Here is a 14,304-nt window from a genome sequence, read left to right on the forward strand (position 1 = left end):
GCTTTGGATGCCATTGTACGTGTCGATTCGTTTGGGCACAGGACACACAAAAAGGCACTGTTGTAAAACTGAGTGACAATGAAACTGAAATGTGTTGATTGCACAGTGTCTCCTGTTAATAAGACCCTCTAGTTCCTAACTTACAGATCTATAGATACCTAAAACATCTGCTAATGCGTACAACATTTTCAAACAAGAGATACGAAGAAGAAGTGGCAGCATTAACACTACACTCGTAAAACAGAAATATGCACACCTAACAAAGGAACGCTTCATAAAATATCTAATGGCATCAGCTAACTACGATGTAATGGAAACACTCGTCCACACGTGTCCAGAAGAGAGAAGAAGCATATAGAATATAGATATAAGTAATACATTGCCTAGTTTTTCTGTCATTCTGTTTGTATACAACTTACTTCATTTCGTCCCAATATGGGACATGAATATGCAATAGACGTCATTGTAATTGCCATTGTCAGTATTTTAAGGAGGCTAGCAGACTGGTACTTACGGAACTTCATGTCAGCGCCAATGGCAAAGTACGTTGTAGGCAATGCAAGAAAGTCACGCAGGAAGGCCAAGTTCAAGTCTTCCGGTGTGACAAAGTCCAGGAAGATTTCATACCTGGTAATGGATGAGGGAAACAAGATAAACAATGTCTGTGTCCTTTTAATCTTTATATACGGTGGCAATATGGTTACCAGTATTCATATATGCATATACAATGCTGTAATCTACTATCTTTTGGTAAAGTGCAAACTCGCCTAAAAACGTTGAGTTCCAGCGTTGCTAGGAAAGTTCTAGCAGATCTCTCACTCAGCTGGGCGGAAGCAGCAGAGCCGGCAGCAGCGAAAGACGTCTCACTATCGGTTCCAACCTGGGTGCTGCCACCTCCACCTCCTGACGCTACTAGTCCAAAGATGGCGCTTACGGCTAGATGACCTTGCACCTTGTGCATCTCCTGTTGAAACATGGCCGTAGCTGACGTCACGGCAGACTTGTCCTCCAGGTAAGACCGGTACTCCTCTATGGAGCCGAAGCTGTAGGTCTCCACGTCGGTGTCGTATATTCCTTGCACGGTCATGGTGTCAGGCACGTGAAACTCCTTATATCTAGGATAAGACATGTACATCTGCTTTGAGATGCATTAGTAAGTGAGGAAATACTTGCACAGATCATCTCGGTTTAATTCACAAACAATTAAGAGATTGACTAAAAGTGAAACAGAAACTACGGTCTCCTTTAAAATATGACCCACTAGCCATACTACAAATAAATGATCTTAGACTCGTCATTCCTGTCTGATCCTTGCAAAAAGATTGAAATATCAATATTCATTAATATATAAGTACATTTTGTGTATCAGTAACATTTAATGGTATCACGTGGTCTTCTCTCCACGTTCACGTTTGTAGGAGGGGAATCAGTCATGCTATCAAGAAGGGAAACACCTACCCCTGTAGACCATTGCAGGATCGCTGAATGAGGCTCTTCTTCCTGGAGTCGGTCGAATATTCGCCTCGGCCGTCAAACCCAACACCCAGGAAAGTCGCTCCGTCAATGATATTCTGTGTGCAAAGTGATAAACGACGCATGTTTCGTACGCATATATGAGTTCCTATAACAAGTATGCCTGCCTTCAATTAAGGAATGCAGCTTCTCTTTTACTCAAACAAAAACCTAACTGTATGTCTTAATTGGGTTGACCTTAGGCTATGACACCACAGCACTTTTTATGAAACACACTTACAGCACATGCTTCTATCGGCACGAAAGCCTCAAAACACGGGTCTCCTTCCTGATAATTGTTCCCAAAGCAGCCGTTCATTAGGACAGATCCAACACCGTTGGGGTAGGACACCAGCGAACCATCCGCACTTCCTTCGTCTTCATCGTCGCTATGAAATCACAGTTGGATATTATCACATACATTAGTACAGTGTAATTGACTTCGATGTGTTTCCGTTTCATCAATGGGCTGGGTATGGTCATTTGGTATAGCATGAGCTGTCAGTTTATGTATATCTTCCTCGCACATTTTGGTGTATAGGGCTGTACCCATCGTCCGTTCGTATAGCCTTTGGGTCACACAATTGTACACCACTACAGCGGGCTAGTACATTGATAGTGGCTATGCTATAGGTTCACCTGAAATACAATTCAGAAATTTTGCATTCAATTCAAATTTTTCATGTGGCATCTGGAGATCACATTAGTTCAAGAGACTTACCTCGGAAAAGGGGATAAAGTGCTAAAAGGATCGCCATACAGCATAAACATTAGGATCTAATTCTTTCAATATTAAGAACTTGTCTTTAAAACGTATAGTTTTCTCGCAGTAGGTATAGCAATATAATGGTAAAAATTATCATAATAGAGTTTTAAGAAATGCTGCTAACCTATCATCAGCATGCTCGAACTCCACGACGATTTGCTCGTCAGCTGGGGAGAAGGAGTCTCCTGTGTTAGAGCCTCTGCCGTGGATCACCCTGAGTCTGGCCTGAAGAGTGTTGATAACAAGAATATTATCGGATTTTGGATAATTCTTCTTCACCAGTGAGCATCGAGACATGGTTATCACGTCATATAAAGCTAATGGCCATGTTTTAGACGTACACTTAGACGGCGAAACCGAATTATATGTATGTCGAATTGCGGCATAGACAACATGAGTGTGAGGAACTAACCTCCTCAACAGTTGAACCCACGCCGGCAAGGAGATCTCCTCCCCGGGCGATCACTTTGTCAAACTCCTCGTCTGCCTTGTCGAACTGGCCGGAGAAGTACTCCTCTAGACTCGACACTACCTTTTCCTGGTGGTTCTCAACTACTGCCTCCGCGATCCTGTCTCCGAGCGCGTCCACGACTTTCCCGCCGACATCCTGAGCGGCGTCAGCCACGAAGGCCGCCACAGCGGGAGGAACTCCCCTCTTCACGCGGTGGTTCTCAGGTTGGTCTTTGGGTACGGCTCTGCTGGGCACTAAACAGGGTGTAATATTCTACATCAATGAAGTTACAGTGTTCAGTTAGCCTTAGACTACGCACGAAACTTTTCCCCATAACTGAGTTTGTAGACTTGTAGACGGCAGGTGGCAGGGGTTAAGAGACACGGAATAGGAAGCCGCTCTGTTTAGTTGATAATTGTGTGTTTTCTCCATGTTTCTAACGTTTTTTCCCTAATCTACAGCAGCTTGTACGAATGAATCATGTGCAGACCAAGGCGAAATAAAGCATACCAACAAGTTAAACGTAAGATTTCTACAGCGCAACCTATCAGCCCTAGGTTAAACCAACCACACAGCTGGAGAATCCCAACCTGAGCTACCTGGTGTTCACAAGGCCCATACCGGTCTTCATGATGCCTTCCTCGTCTCCAAGCCATTAATGGCAACACATTTCCTCATACACCAACGAGCATCATGCAAAAACGGAAACAGGACAAGACAACAGAGCGCCAGGTATATACGGCCAATTATGGTATTCGATCCTTCGCCTTGTGACAATCAGGACCAAAGAAATTACAACCAAACGGGGGATTCAAGTGACATCATCTGTGTCAACCAAACCAATTTAGCCCTCACATAGATCTAGACAACGTTGTAATGGCTCGCCAACTTCACCATGAACGTGTACGTCTACTCCTATACAGACACTTATAACCATAAATCAGTGCTTGAGTTAATGATAACGGCAGGGTGATTAGACGAAGAGAAAGACAAATTGCCAGTATGGACCGAGCATTGCTGATGAAAACGCGGAAATTACAATTATGGGAGATCTGAACCTTAACTGACTGGCTCCAGACAACTCTGGGCAAATGGGAAAGTTCAGGTATGCTTTGTTACGGGCTTCAAGTTCAAGACAGACAAATTTCAATTATTTCACATAGTGCGTAAAAGGGTTGCTAAGTAACAGCCCAAGTTTCAACTATTTCTGACCAAGAATAGTCTCTCGGGAATAGTTTGGATAACAGGTGTTAGAGAGCTGTCCTCAATGCTGTGACAGTGGTCTGAGTCTATATGGACAGGTCCCCTGTCATTTGCCAAAAAGTGACAATCACAGGAGTTGAAAACTGCTCACCTTGACACAAGGGGACTACTCTACCACCATTAAGGCTCCTGAATCTGTACTAAAATGCTGTTAGTTTAGACCTGTAAGCATTTGATTAGAGTACATATTGCAATATAGCCAAAGGATACAAAAACTGACAAAAAGGACCAAAAAGTATAAAAATGGAAGAATTTCTCAATAAATGTAAGTCAAGGAAGTCAATTGAAGCCTGCCCCATGGTCACATTACCAATTTCAGGGGAAATCTAAGCCCCAATGGCTAACCTACCCCCCCCCCCCCCACCCCTTAGTGCACAGTATGCACTGTCAGTGAATGCTTGAAACTGTAGCCTAGAAGCTTTTTTAGATACAAATTTAGGTGCCTAAATTGAGGAACAGTAGCCTCTTTCTGTCTGGGTGAGCAGATTGTACCATTTCTTCCTTCTAAGTGCCACTTTTTGCAAAGCAATATGGAGCCAAACCATAGCCTTAGAACTCCACCAGTGCCCTCGTAACACCTGAGTTAACTGCTCCCAGGGGACCATTCCTGGGAGGACGGTCTCCGGGAAGTCTTTGAAACTTGTAAAGACCCTGCCTCGCATCACTCGAAGTGACCGACACTCGTCTACCTTGAAACCCATGTGAAAATGCTGTGAGGGCACACACCACTTTAATATGCCTGCCAGGCACCTAATGCAGGCATAAGATGTAAGAAAAAGGCTGTCAAAAGTCACCTACCTAAGGTTTAGTTGGTGAAAAACTCACATTGGCAGGGAAGTCTGACTTCTAAAGAGTGCATATGGCGATTTTGAAAACATTTGGTTCGGCGCAACGCGCCCCCACAAACAGAATAAGAAACTCTGGTGACCTTTGACCTCCCTGATAACACCCAAACTATACTTACTCTAGACTGTCTACAACACTGAAAACATGGTAGAAAGCCCATTTTTGTCCCAAAATAAAATAGCCAGAACCCCTACCTATAATTGTCAGCTCCAAAATGCCAACATTTCCCAACAGAAAGGCTTCTTACACTTACTTTTGCAAGCATGTCTGTAATGGTGACCTTTCACCTTTATCAGCTGGAGAACGTCACAACAACAGCAACCACGCTGCACGAAAAATGGGATTTACCAGTACAGTAACGATAAATGCCGGGTACGTACTCGTACACCTACACCTTGACTAATCTGACACAATCTAGGATGAACAAGGATGGGTAAGGATGAACAAGGATGGGTAAGGATAAACAAGGCTTAACAAGGATGGGTAAGGATAAACAAGGATGGGTCAGGGTGAACAAGGATGGGTCAGGATGAACAAGGATGGGTCAGGATGAGCCAGGATGAGCGAGGATGAACAAGGATGGGTCAGGATGAACAAGGATGGGTAAGGATAAACAAGGCTGAACAAGGATGGGTAAGGATAAACAAGGATGGCTCAGGATGAGCGAGGATGAACAAGAATGGGTAAGGATAAACAAGGATGGGTAAGGATGAACAAGGATGGGTCAGGATGAACAAGGATGGGTCAGGATGAGCCAGGATGAGCGAGGATGAACAAGGATGGGTAAGGATGAACAAGGATGGGTAAGGATAAACAAGGATGGGTAAGGATGAGCGAGGATGAACAAGGATGGGTAAGGATGAACAAGGATGGGTAAGGATAAACGAGGATGGGTAAGGATGAGCCAGGATGAGCGAGGATGAACAAGGATGGGTGAGGATGAACAAGGATGGGTAAGGATAAACAAGGATGGGTAAGGATGAGCCAGGATGAGCGAGGATGAACAAGGATGGGTGAGGATGAACAAGGATGGGTCAGGATGAACAAGGATGGGTCAGGATGAACAAGGATGGGTAAGGATAAACAAGGCTTAACAAGGATGGGTAAGGATGAACAAGGATGGCTCAGGATGAGCGAGGATGAACAAGGATGGGTGAGGATGAACAAGGATGGGTGAGGATGAACAAGGATGGGTAAGGATAAACAAGGATGGGTAAGGATGAGCCAGGATGAGCGAGGATGAACAAGGATGGGTGAGGATGAACAAGGATGGGTAAGGATGAACAAGGATGGGTAAGGATGAACAAGGATGGGTGAGGATGAACAAGGATGGGTGAGGATGAACAAGGATGGGTGAGGATGAACAAGGATGGGTGAGGATGAACAAGGCTCAACACGGATGCACAAGGATGGGCAAGGATGAACAAGAATGGGTAAGGCTGAACACGGATGCACAAGGGAGGATAAGGAACAAGGTTGAACAAGAATGAACAAGGTTGAACAGGAATAGGTAAGGATAGGTAATGATGAACAATAATGGGTAAGGCTGAACACGGATGCACAAAGGAGGGTTAGGAACAAGGTTGAACAAGAATGAACAAGGTTGAACAGGAATAGGTAAGGATGAACAAGAATAGATGAGGATGAACAAGGATGGGTAAGAATGAACAAGGATGGATAAGGATGAACAAGGATGGGTAAGAATGGGCGAGGATAAACAAGGATGGGTAAGAATGGTATAGGATTAACAAGGATGGGTAAGGATGAACAAGGATGGGTAAGAATGAACAAAGCTGAACAAAGACGAGTGGATGGGTAAGAATGGACAAGGATGAACAAGGATGAAGTAGGTTGAGGTTAGGCAAGGATGGTGTAGGATGAATAGGCATTGGCTAGTTTGAACTAGGATTAAGAAGGATAGACATGGATGAGGCAAGAATGGACAAGGATTGCCTAGGATGGGTAAGGATGGAGCAAAGATGGACAGTAGGATGAAGAAGGATGGGCAAGGAGGCGCAAGGATGAACAAGGACAAGAATGGGCTAGGACTGGCAAGGATGAGCAACAGAGAAATTACAGTAACATGAAATGTATGCATACGTGACACAATGCACATTCCTATTTGTATATATGGGACACTAGCTTATTTGCATACTTGTGTTCTATTACGTCTGTATGTGTACTTCTCTCTCTCATATTTCATAGCATTAGAGGATCTAGGAATAGAAGCCAGGTTAACAAAGGGGACATTGACAAACTCCAAATGTTGCAATATAGGGCGGGCAGGGTAGTATTAGGGTGCGACCACACTCCCAGGGAAACTGTTCTGAACCCACCAAGCAAGGCACTCTACGGTTTGTCTCCTCCACACTTATCACTACATTTGCTGATACATATTCTCACCACACCCGGCACAGTCCAGGGGGGGGGGGGGGTACATTGAAGTATGACACTAGAAGAAGAGGTCTCTCTGATTTTCGGACGCAGCCTTGTGAAGATCGTTGCCTCCGCACTTAAGAGCAGTAACGTTATCATCCAGTCTCAACTTTCAAAACCAACTACACAACAGAATACCACATGGTTTTAGACGTAATCTGTTGTGTCTTTTTTCCTGCTCATATTGGTATGCAAATCCATCCCTTTCCATTTCATTTTAATTATGATCTCTATTTATATTCAAATTAACGTTGTACAATTGATTTGCCGTTAGCTAAATTGCTCTAATATTTGTTGATTCTTGCTGTATTAACATTTATTTATTTGATATTGTTAACGTTATTGATTACTGTTACAGTATGTTGTATGTATGGGTCCCCCCGATCTTTGCAAAACGACAACCCTGGTTAAATAAAAAAAAGCAAACATAACGCTATAACAAATACAATACCCTATCACGGCCAGGTTTTGAATGTTTCCATACAGTTGGTCATCCCTAGTATCCCATGCATGAATGCAAAATTGTATCTATTCATTTTACCGTCATTTTAGAAAACAAGTGTTATACAAAGTCGCAGAATTACCAGCGTTGTGCGTTATACAGCTTGTGAAATAAATCATCTCCAAGGAAGACCCAAACAACCCTCTATGGTACATGGACAGGCATGAATAACAAACTGTGCAAAGTCTATACTTTAAAAGCTTTTAAACTTTACGGTCGTAGCCCATAATAACTTGCACAGTACTCACCGGCCGCACCCCCTGAGAAGAAGGCCATGACGCCGCAGATACAGAAAAAAAGTCCCCTCCACATGTCGAGACTCCGATGTTCTGCTTCTTTTCACCAGGCAAGTAGAAGCTACGAAAGTTACGGGGAGGAATTAGTTAGGTTTTCAAGTACATTGTGTTAATCATTGTACATTGTAAGCTTTACATGGTTAGTGCTATAAGAATTTCATAGCCATTATTGTTAGTGCTAATAAATTGTTTGGGGTTGGGGAATAAATATCAGAAAAGAATTAGAATACGTTTCTCAATTTGTGCGTTTCTGTGACATGATATCAAGCTGATAAATTTTATTTGGTACAGATACCTCTTCTTCTAAGACCTACACTTTCATTTAGATATGTCAAGAAATTTCTGGAGGAAAGATATTGTACATGTACATGTTAAAATTCTGTTCACGAGAATTCACGAGAACAATATAACGAAGCGTTAAAAGATGTATATATGGATAGATGCAAATCTTGGGATCCACTTTTTCATCGAGACGAGCAAAACAACTGGCAATTCAGCAGGAGTGTAGATTGTGAACAATGTGGCACTACACCCTCGAGACACAGCATTGTCGAGGTGGTTCCCCAATATGGGTGTATATAGGCTCGTTCTCTTTGGAATGTAAAAAAAACGCTGTCGCCTGAAAGTAATAAGTTGTCATTTTTTGTCTATGATTAAAAGAGGACTTTTTCCTATAAACAGGTAGATTTCATTGAAAAATAAGCCGATTTATTTTTCGAACAAGAATTGTCATTTTTCACATTTTAATGAGAACGAGTGATGCAGCCAGTGGGAGAATTCACTGAAATACACTTTCCGTACTTGAGTTGGACCATTCCAGCGTGCATAGAAAGCCACAAAGTTAATTGTGCTTCGGTATAGGTACGTGGAAACCAGTTTGTAAGCTTTAATTATGTCGGTATGGGTCCTATCTACATTTTGAACAGTGGCATTAATATATACAGGAGAAGAAAAGAGAACTCACCTGTTGACGGAGTAGAACTATCGGCTGCTGTTGGATGTTGATTTCGAGGGTATCGGTCGACGGTCGGTTGTCTCTCAGGTGGGTGCCGGAGAAATCTGTCGGAGTTGTGTTGACCGGCGGGACCGGGCAGGACGATCGCTCGGAGAGACCAAGTAGATGTCCGGCAGGCGCCGACGAAAAATGATCCAGGGCGGCGTCGGTTCGTCTCATGTAGCTGGATGTGTCCTGTGGGCGTGGGCCTGCAACTTTGTGATTGGTTGAAAATGACGTCAGCCATAACAAATATGATATCATACACCACGAGGCTCAACCGACGCGGATGTCTGACGTGGCTGAAAATACTGATCAATGAAGCTCCCAGAATGATGCAAAAAGTCATGCAACAGCTTTGCCACACGTTCTTCTTTTTTTTTTTTTACTAAATTCTGCTCTGAATTTCTTGCTTAATGATATTGCGGACAGATCGGTCTGCCTAATGTACCCGGATGTGGGCGGTGATAAGTAGACATAATGACGTCCAGAAAGATAAGTTACAGTTGCAGAAAGAATTGTAAGCATTCAAAATATATCTCATTACTACATAAGTCCGCTCACACAAGCAAAGAAAGAAGTTAGAGGGGGACAAAAAGCAAACACGGAGTGAAAAGGCGTTGCCATTGATTTCAAAATTCTAGATAACAGCTATTGTCTCCGCAGTGATAAATTATAAGTTGATTCTCTAAGTATTACCACAGCACAATAGATATAGATTTTTCAGAATTAATTCTTGGGTATAACGGATATACCAACGGTCGCGTGCGTCACAAGATTGATTTCAGATGCCGCAAACAACAGACCATCCCGGTCTGTATACACTGAATCCGGCCACACTGTCTCATAAACACTGTACACCGAAACATGGAAATAAACGATGTAGTATTTTGATGTCCTTAGAGACAAAGTCTGTAATGACAAGTGACGGAATTAACAAAATTTACCCAAACACAATGTGTTGGTTGTTCCTGTTGGTCTGTTTGTATGTAGTTACTAAGTATAACGATGTAGTATTTTGATGTCCTTAGAGACAAAATATGTAATGACAAGTGACGGAATTAACAAAATGTACCCAAACACAATGTGTTGGTTGTTCCTGTTGGTCTGTTTCTATCTTTGTATATGTGAGATCGCCTGGCGCCATCGGCACGCGTTGGGCCCTGACCCAAGAGGACCTGGGTTCGAATCCTGCCATGTCACCGATCTTGCGGAAATAGAAGAAGAAGAAGAAGAACTTTATTGCACGACAACTGTAGAGGATACAGTGTTTGGCAACTTGTACATACAATACATACAGAACAGTTTAACTTCATGAGTTACTAGTATCTAAAAAACTAAGAGACTAATCTATTTTACACATGGTATATAATATTTACAATCAGGCTAGCATTATGTGCTGGTTCATGATAGTATAATATTGTCTCGTTTTTTAAATGAGTTATATATAAATTGACCGACATAGGCAGATATATCAGCAGGACATGATAGTAACATATTAAACATAGTACATGATAAATATTGGTTGGCGTCCTAGATAGTGTTTTAGTGTGTGTTTTAGTTCTAATAGTCTGAAACAGCACTTCTAATGGAAGTTGAACAGGCCATGACGAAGTGGAATCCATCTTAGATATTTTCATGACATGTTGGACACAGCCTCAAGTGAATGGTGTTATCTTGTTAAATAGATGAATGAAAGAATGAATGGCTTATTGACTTGTAAATTTTTGCAGCCCTTTCTAAGTTGAAATATATTCCCCTCACCTAATTTCAAAACACAACACAACAATGCAACTCAAACGTCAAGTATTTTCTAGTACATGTACTTCAAGATAGCATAGCAATTTTACATATAACGTATGGGAGTATAGCAGTCTAGCACAGTCATTAATCTGTGATGAAAAAGGAACAAGAAATTGTTTGATAGGATCTGGAAGACAAGAGCATAGGAAGGTTTACCAAAAAAGGCTTCTATTAACGGTTGTCGTGCGCCATAAACAAGGATCTTGAACCGAATGCCAGGAGATATTGACATGCAAAATAGTTAATCATTAATCCTCTTTGTTTTTTCTTATAATTTTCATTCCTTGTTCTTTTCCAGATACCAGTGTGGGTTTGCTCCATGAACTGAAAGATTTCAATTTTTTTGCAATTTCGGTTTAAGAGTAGAAATTCTCTCTTCTGTAATATAAAATCTGTTTGGCATCAATCGTGTCGTGGCGCGTGAGGACAAATGATGTTTCATCAACAAAAGTGCGGGCGGAACAGACACCAGAAACGTGAAATAACGTGATATCATTATGACAACCATTATCACGTGTAGAGTAGTTAACACGGGTTTCGACTGAAAAACATTTTTGAACTACAATTATGTGATGAAGAGACAGCATTTTATTTTCAACATGCCAAGAAATAATTACAGTCTATGTAGCTCATGAACTGCATGTTTGTATGTGTACCACGCCAGTTGGTGCGCGTATCCTTGTCCTTAATCAAGGTCGTTGAATATTGGAATCCTGCATATAATTTTCGGTGTTCCATCCAGTTTGATTTCTAATTAAAAGATGACTTAGTCATTTCACTGCGTGAACATGTTGGTCTAGATCGAGGAACATAAACTTTGCACACCTTAAGTCTAAAGGCCTGCATCGTTCTCGTAGATTTGATAGCCAATCTTGTCAGGCGTGTCAACGTTCCACACTGGGCGCGGTTGTTTTAGTGTGCAGACTTACTACTCTATAAGCAGAGGTTGAGTCGCGGAGATATAGTAGAAGTCGGAAAAATTAAAGAGTCTGTATAATTTTTGCCGACTGCTACTATATTGTACACCAAAACATGGAAATAAACGATGTAGTATTTTGATTAAATCACTAGTAAGAAGGAAATGATTGGGTCTACTAGTAAAAATGTGACAGTACCTCTCTATCACATGAATTCACTAGCATGAGGGAAAAGATGTGTCTATTAGTGAAAATGTGATAGCACCCCTCTATCACATTAAATCACTAGTAAGAGGGAAAAGATTGTGTCTATTAGTGCAAATGTGACAGTACCCCTCTATCACATTAATTCACTAGCAAGAGGGAAAGATGTGTCTATTAGTAAAATGTGATAGCACCCCTCTAACACATTAATTCACTAGCAAGAGGGAAAAGATTGTGTCTATTAGTAAAAAATGTGACAGTACCCCTCTATCACATGGATTCACTAGTAAGAGGGAAAAAGATCTGATTGTGTCTATTAGTAAAAATGTGATAGCACCCCACTATCACATTAATTCACTGGCAAGAGGGAAAAGATTGTGTCTATTAGTAAAAATGTGATAGCACCCCTCTATCACATTAATTTACTAGCAAGAGAGAAAAGATTGTGTCTATTAGTAAAAAATGTGACATTAACCCTCTATCACATGAATTCACTAGTAAGAGGGAAAAGATTATGTCTATTAGTAAAATGTGATAGCACCCCTCTATCACATTAATTCACTAGCAAGAGGGAAAGGTTATGTCTATTAGTAAAATGTGATAGCACCCCTCTAACACATTAATTCACTAGCAAGAGGGAAAAGATTGTGTCTATTAGTAAAAAATGTGACATTACCCGATGTAGTATTTTGATTAAATCACTAGTAAGAAGGAAATGATTGGGTCTATTAGTAAAAATGTGACAGTACCCCTCTATTACATTAATTCACTGGCAAGAGGGAAAAGATTGTGTCTATTAGTAAAAATGTGATAGAACCCCTCTATCACATGAATTCACTAGTAAGAGGGAAAAAGATCTGATTGTGTCTATTAGTAAAAATGTGATATCACCCCTCTATTACATTAATTCACTGGCAAGATGGAAAAGATTGGGTCTATTAGTGAAAATGTGATAGCACCCCTCTATCACATTAATTCACTAGTAAGATGGAAAAGATTGGGTCTATTAGTAAAAATGTGATATCACCCCTCTATTACATTAATTCACTGGCAAGAGGGAAAAGATTGGGTCTATTAGTGAAAATGTGATAGCACCCCTCTATCACATTAATTCACTAGTAAGATGGAAAAGATTGGGTCTATTAGTAAAAATGTGATATCACCCCTCTATCACATTAATTCACTAGCAAGAGGAAAAGATTGGGTCTATTAGTAAAAATGTGATAGCACCCCTCTATCACATGAATTAACTAGTAAGAGGGAAAATATTGTGTCTATTTTTTTTCTATAATAATTCTAGGTAGACACCATGTTGGCTACGACAGAGCCCTAGAACAGCTGGCACTTACTTCGCTGTACCTGAGACTTTGCATAGTAGTTAACACAGGTTTCGACTGAAAAACATTTTTGAACTACAATTATGTGATAAATAGACAGCATTTCATTTTCAACATGCCAAGAAATAAATACAGTCTATGTAGCTCATAAAACTGCATGTTTGTATGTGTACCACGCCAGTTGGTGCGCGTATCCTTGTCCTTAATCAAGGTCGTTGAATATTGGAATCCTGCATATAATTTTCGGTGTTCCATCCAGTTTGATTTCTAATTAAAAGATGACTTAGTCATTTCAATGCGTGAAAATGTTGGTCTAGATCGAGGAACATAAACTTTGCACACCTTAAGTCTAAAAGCCTGCATCGTTCTCGTAGATTTGATAGCCAATCTTGTCAGGCGTGTCAACGTTCCACACTGGGCGCGGTTGTTTTAGTGTGCAGACTTACTACTCTATAAGCAGAGGTTGAGTCGCGGAGATATAGTAGTGATAGTGAATAGAACAGATGCACACACATCGGCAGCGTAAGGGGGGGTGAGTGTGACGCCAACTTATAGCTATAGAAGCCTTAATGAAAAATGAATAAACAGATAGATCGATGAATAGTATTGATTGACAATTGCACAGAATACAACGCATGGCAACAACTACTAAACAGTACTTCGTGACTACGTAATAAATAGAAGTACGTTATACAGGTGCCTAAGCCTTTTTAAGTGATTAGGAACACAAATTTCCGATTTGATATTAAGTATCTGGATTGCATGACTTTTTGCATCATTCTGGGAGCTTCATTGATCAGCATTTTCAGCCACGTCAGACATCCGCGTTGGTTGAGCCTCGTGGTGTATGATATCATATTTGTTATGGCTGACGTCATTTTTCACCAATCACAAAGCTTCAGGCCTTCGGCCACAGGACACATCCAGCTACATGAGACGAACCGACGACGCCCTGGATCATTTTTCGTCGGCGCCTG

The 14,304-nt window shown here is 41.3% G+C and overlaps 1 protein-coding gene across 2 annotated transcripts in view; it reads right to left on the reverse strand.

Moving 5' to 3' along the window:
• Positions 1-9,231, reverse strand: part of LOC118425668 — a 40,140-nt gene extending 30,909 nt beyond the window's left edge. For both annotated transcript variants that reach the window (XR_004832317.1, XM_035834667.1), the window contains exons 1-8: positions 9,037-9,231; positions 8,025-8,133; positions 2,691-2,983; positions 2,403-2,503; positions 1,754-1,901; positions 1,459-1,571; positions 768-1,115; positions 515-627 (exon numbers count right to left, since the gene is read on the reverse strand). Coding sequence is in view for 1 of the 2 variants with exons in the window: in XM_035834667.1 (XP_035690560.1) it covers positions 515-627; positions 768-1,115; positions 1,459-1,571; positions 1,754-1,901; positions 2,403-2,503; positions 2,691-2,983; positions 8,025-8,088 (1,180 nt within the window). In the remaining variant the exon portion in view is untranslated. The remainder of the gene's footprint in view (positions 1-514; positions 628-767; positions 1,116-1,458; positions 1,572-1,753; positions 1,902-2,402; positions 2,504-2,690; positions 2,984-8,024; positions 8,134-9,036) is intronic.
• Between the last annotated feature and the right edge of the window lie 5,073 nt (positions 9,232-14,304).

Source organism: Branchiostoma floridae, chromosome 11 (assembly GCF_000003815.2).
Source record: "Branchiostoma floridae strain S238N-H82 chromosome 11, Bfl_VNyyK, whole genome shotgun sequence".
In the NCBI taxonomy this organism is placed as follows: domain Eukaryota; kingdom Metazoa; phylum Chordata; class Leptocardii; order Amphioxiformes; family Branchiostomatidae; genus Branchiostoma; species Branchiostoma floridae.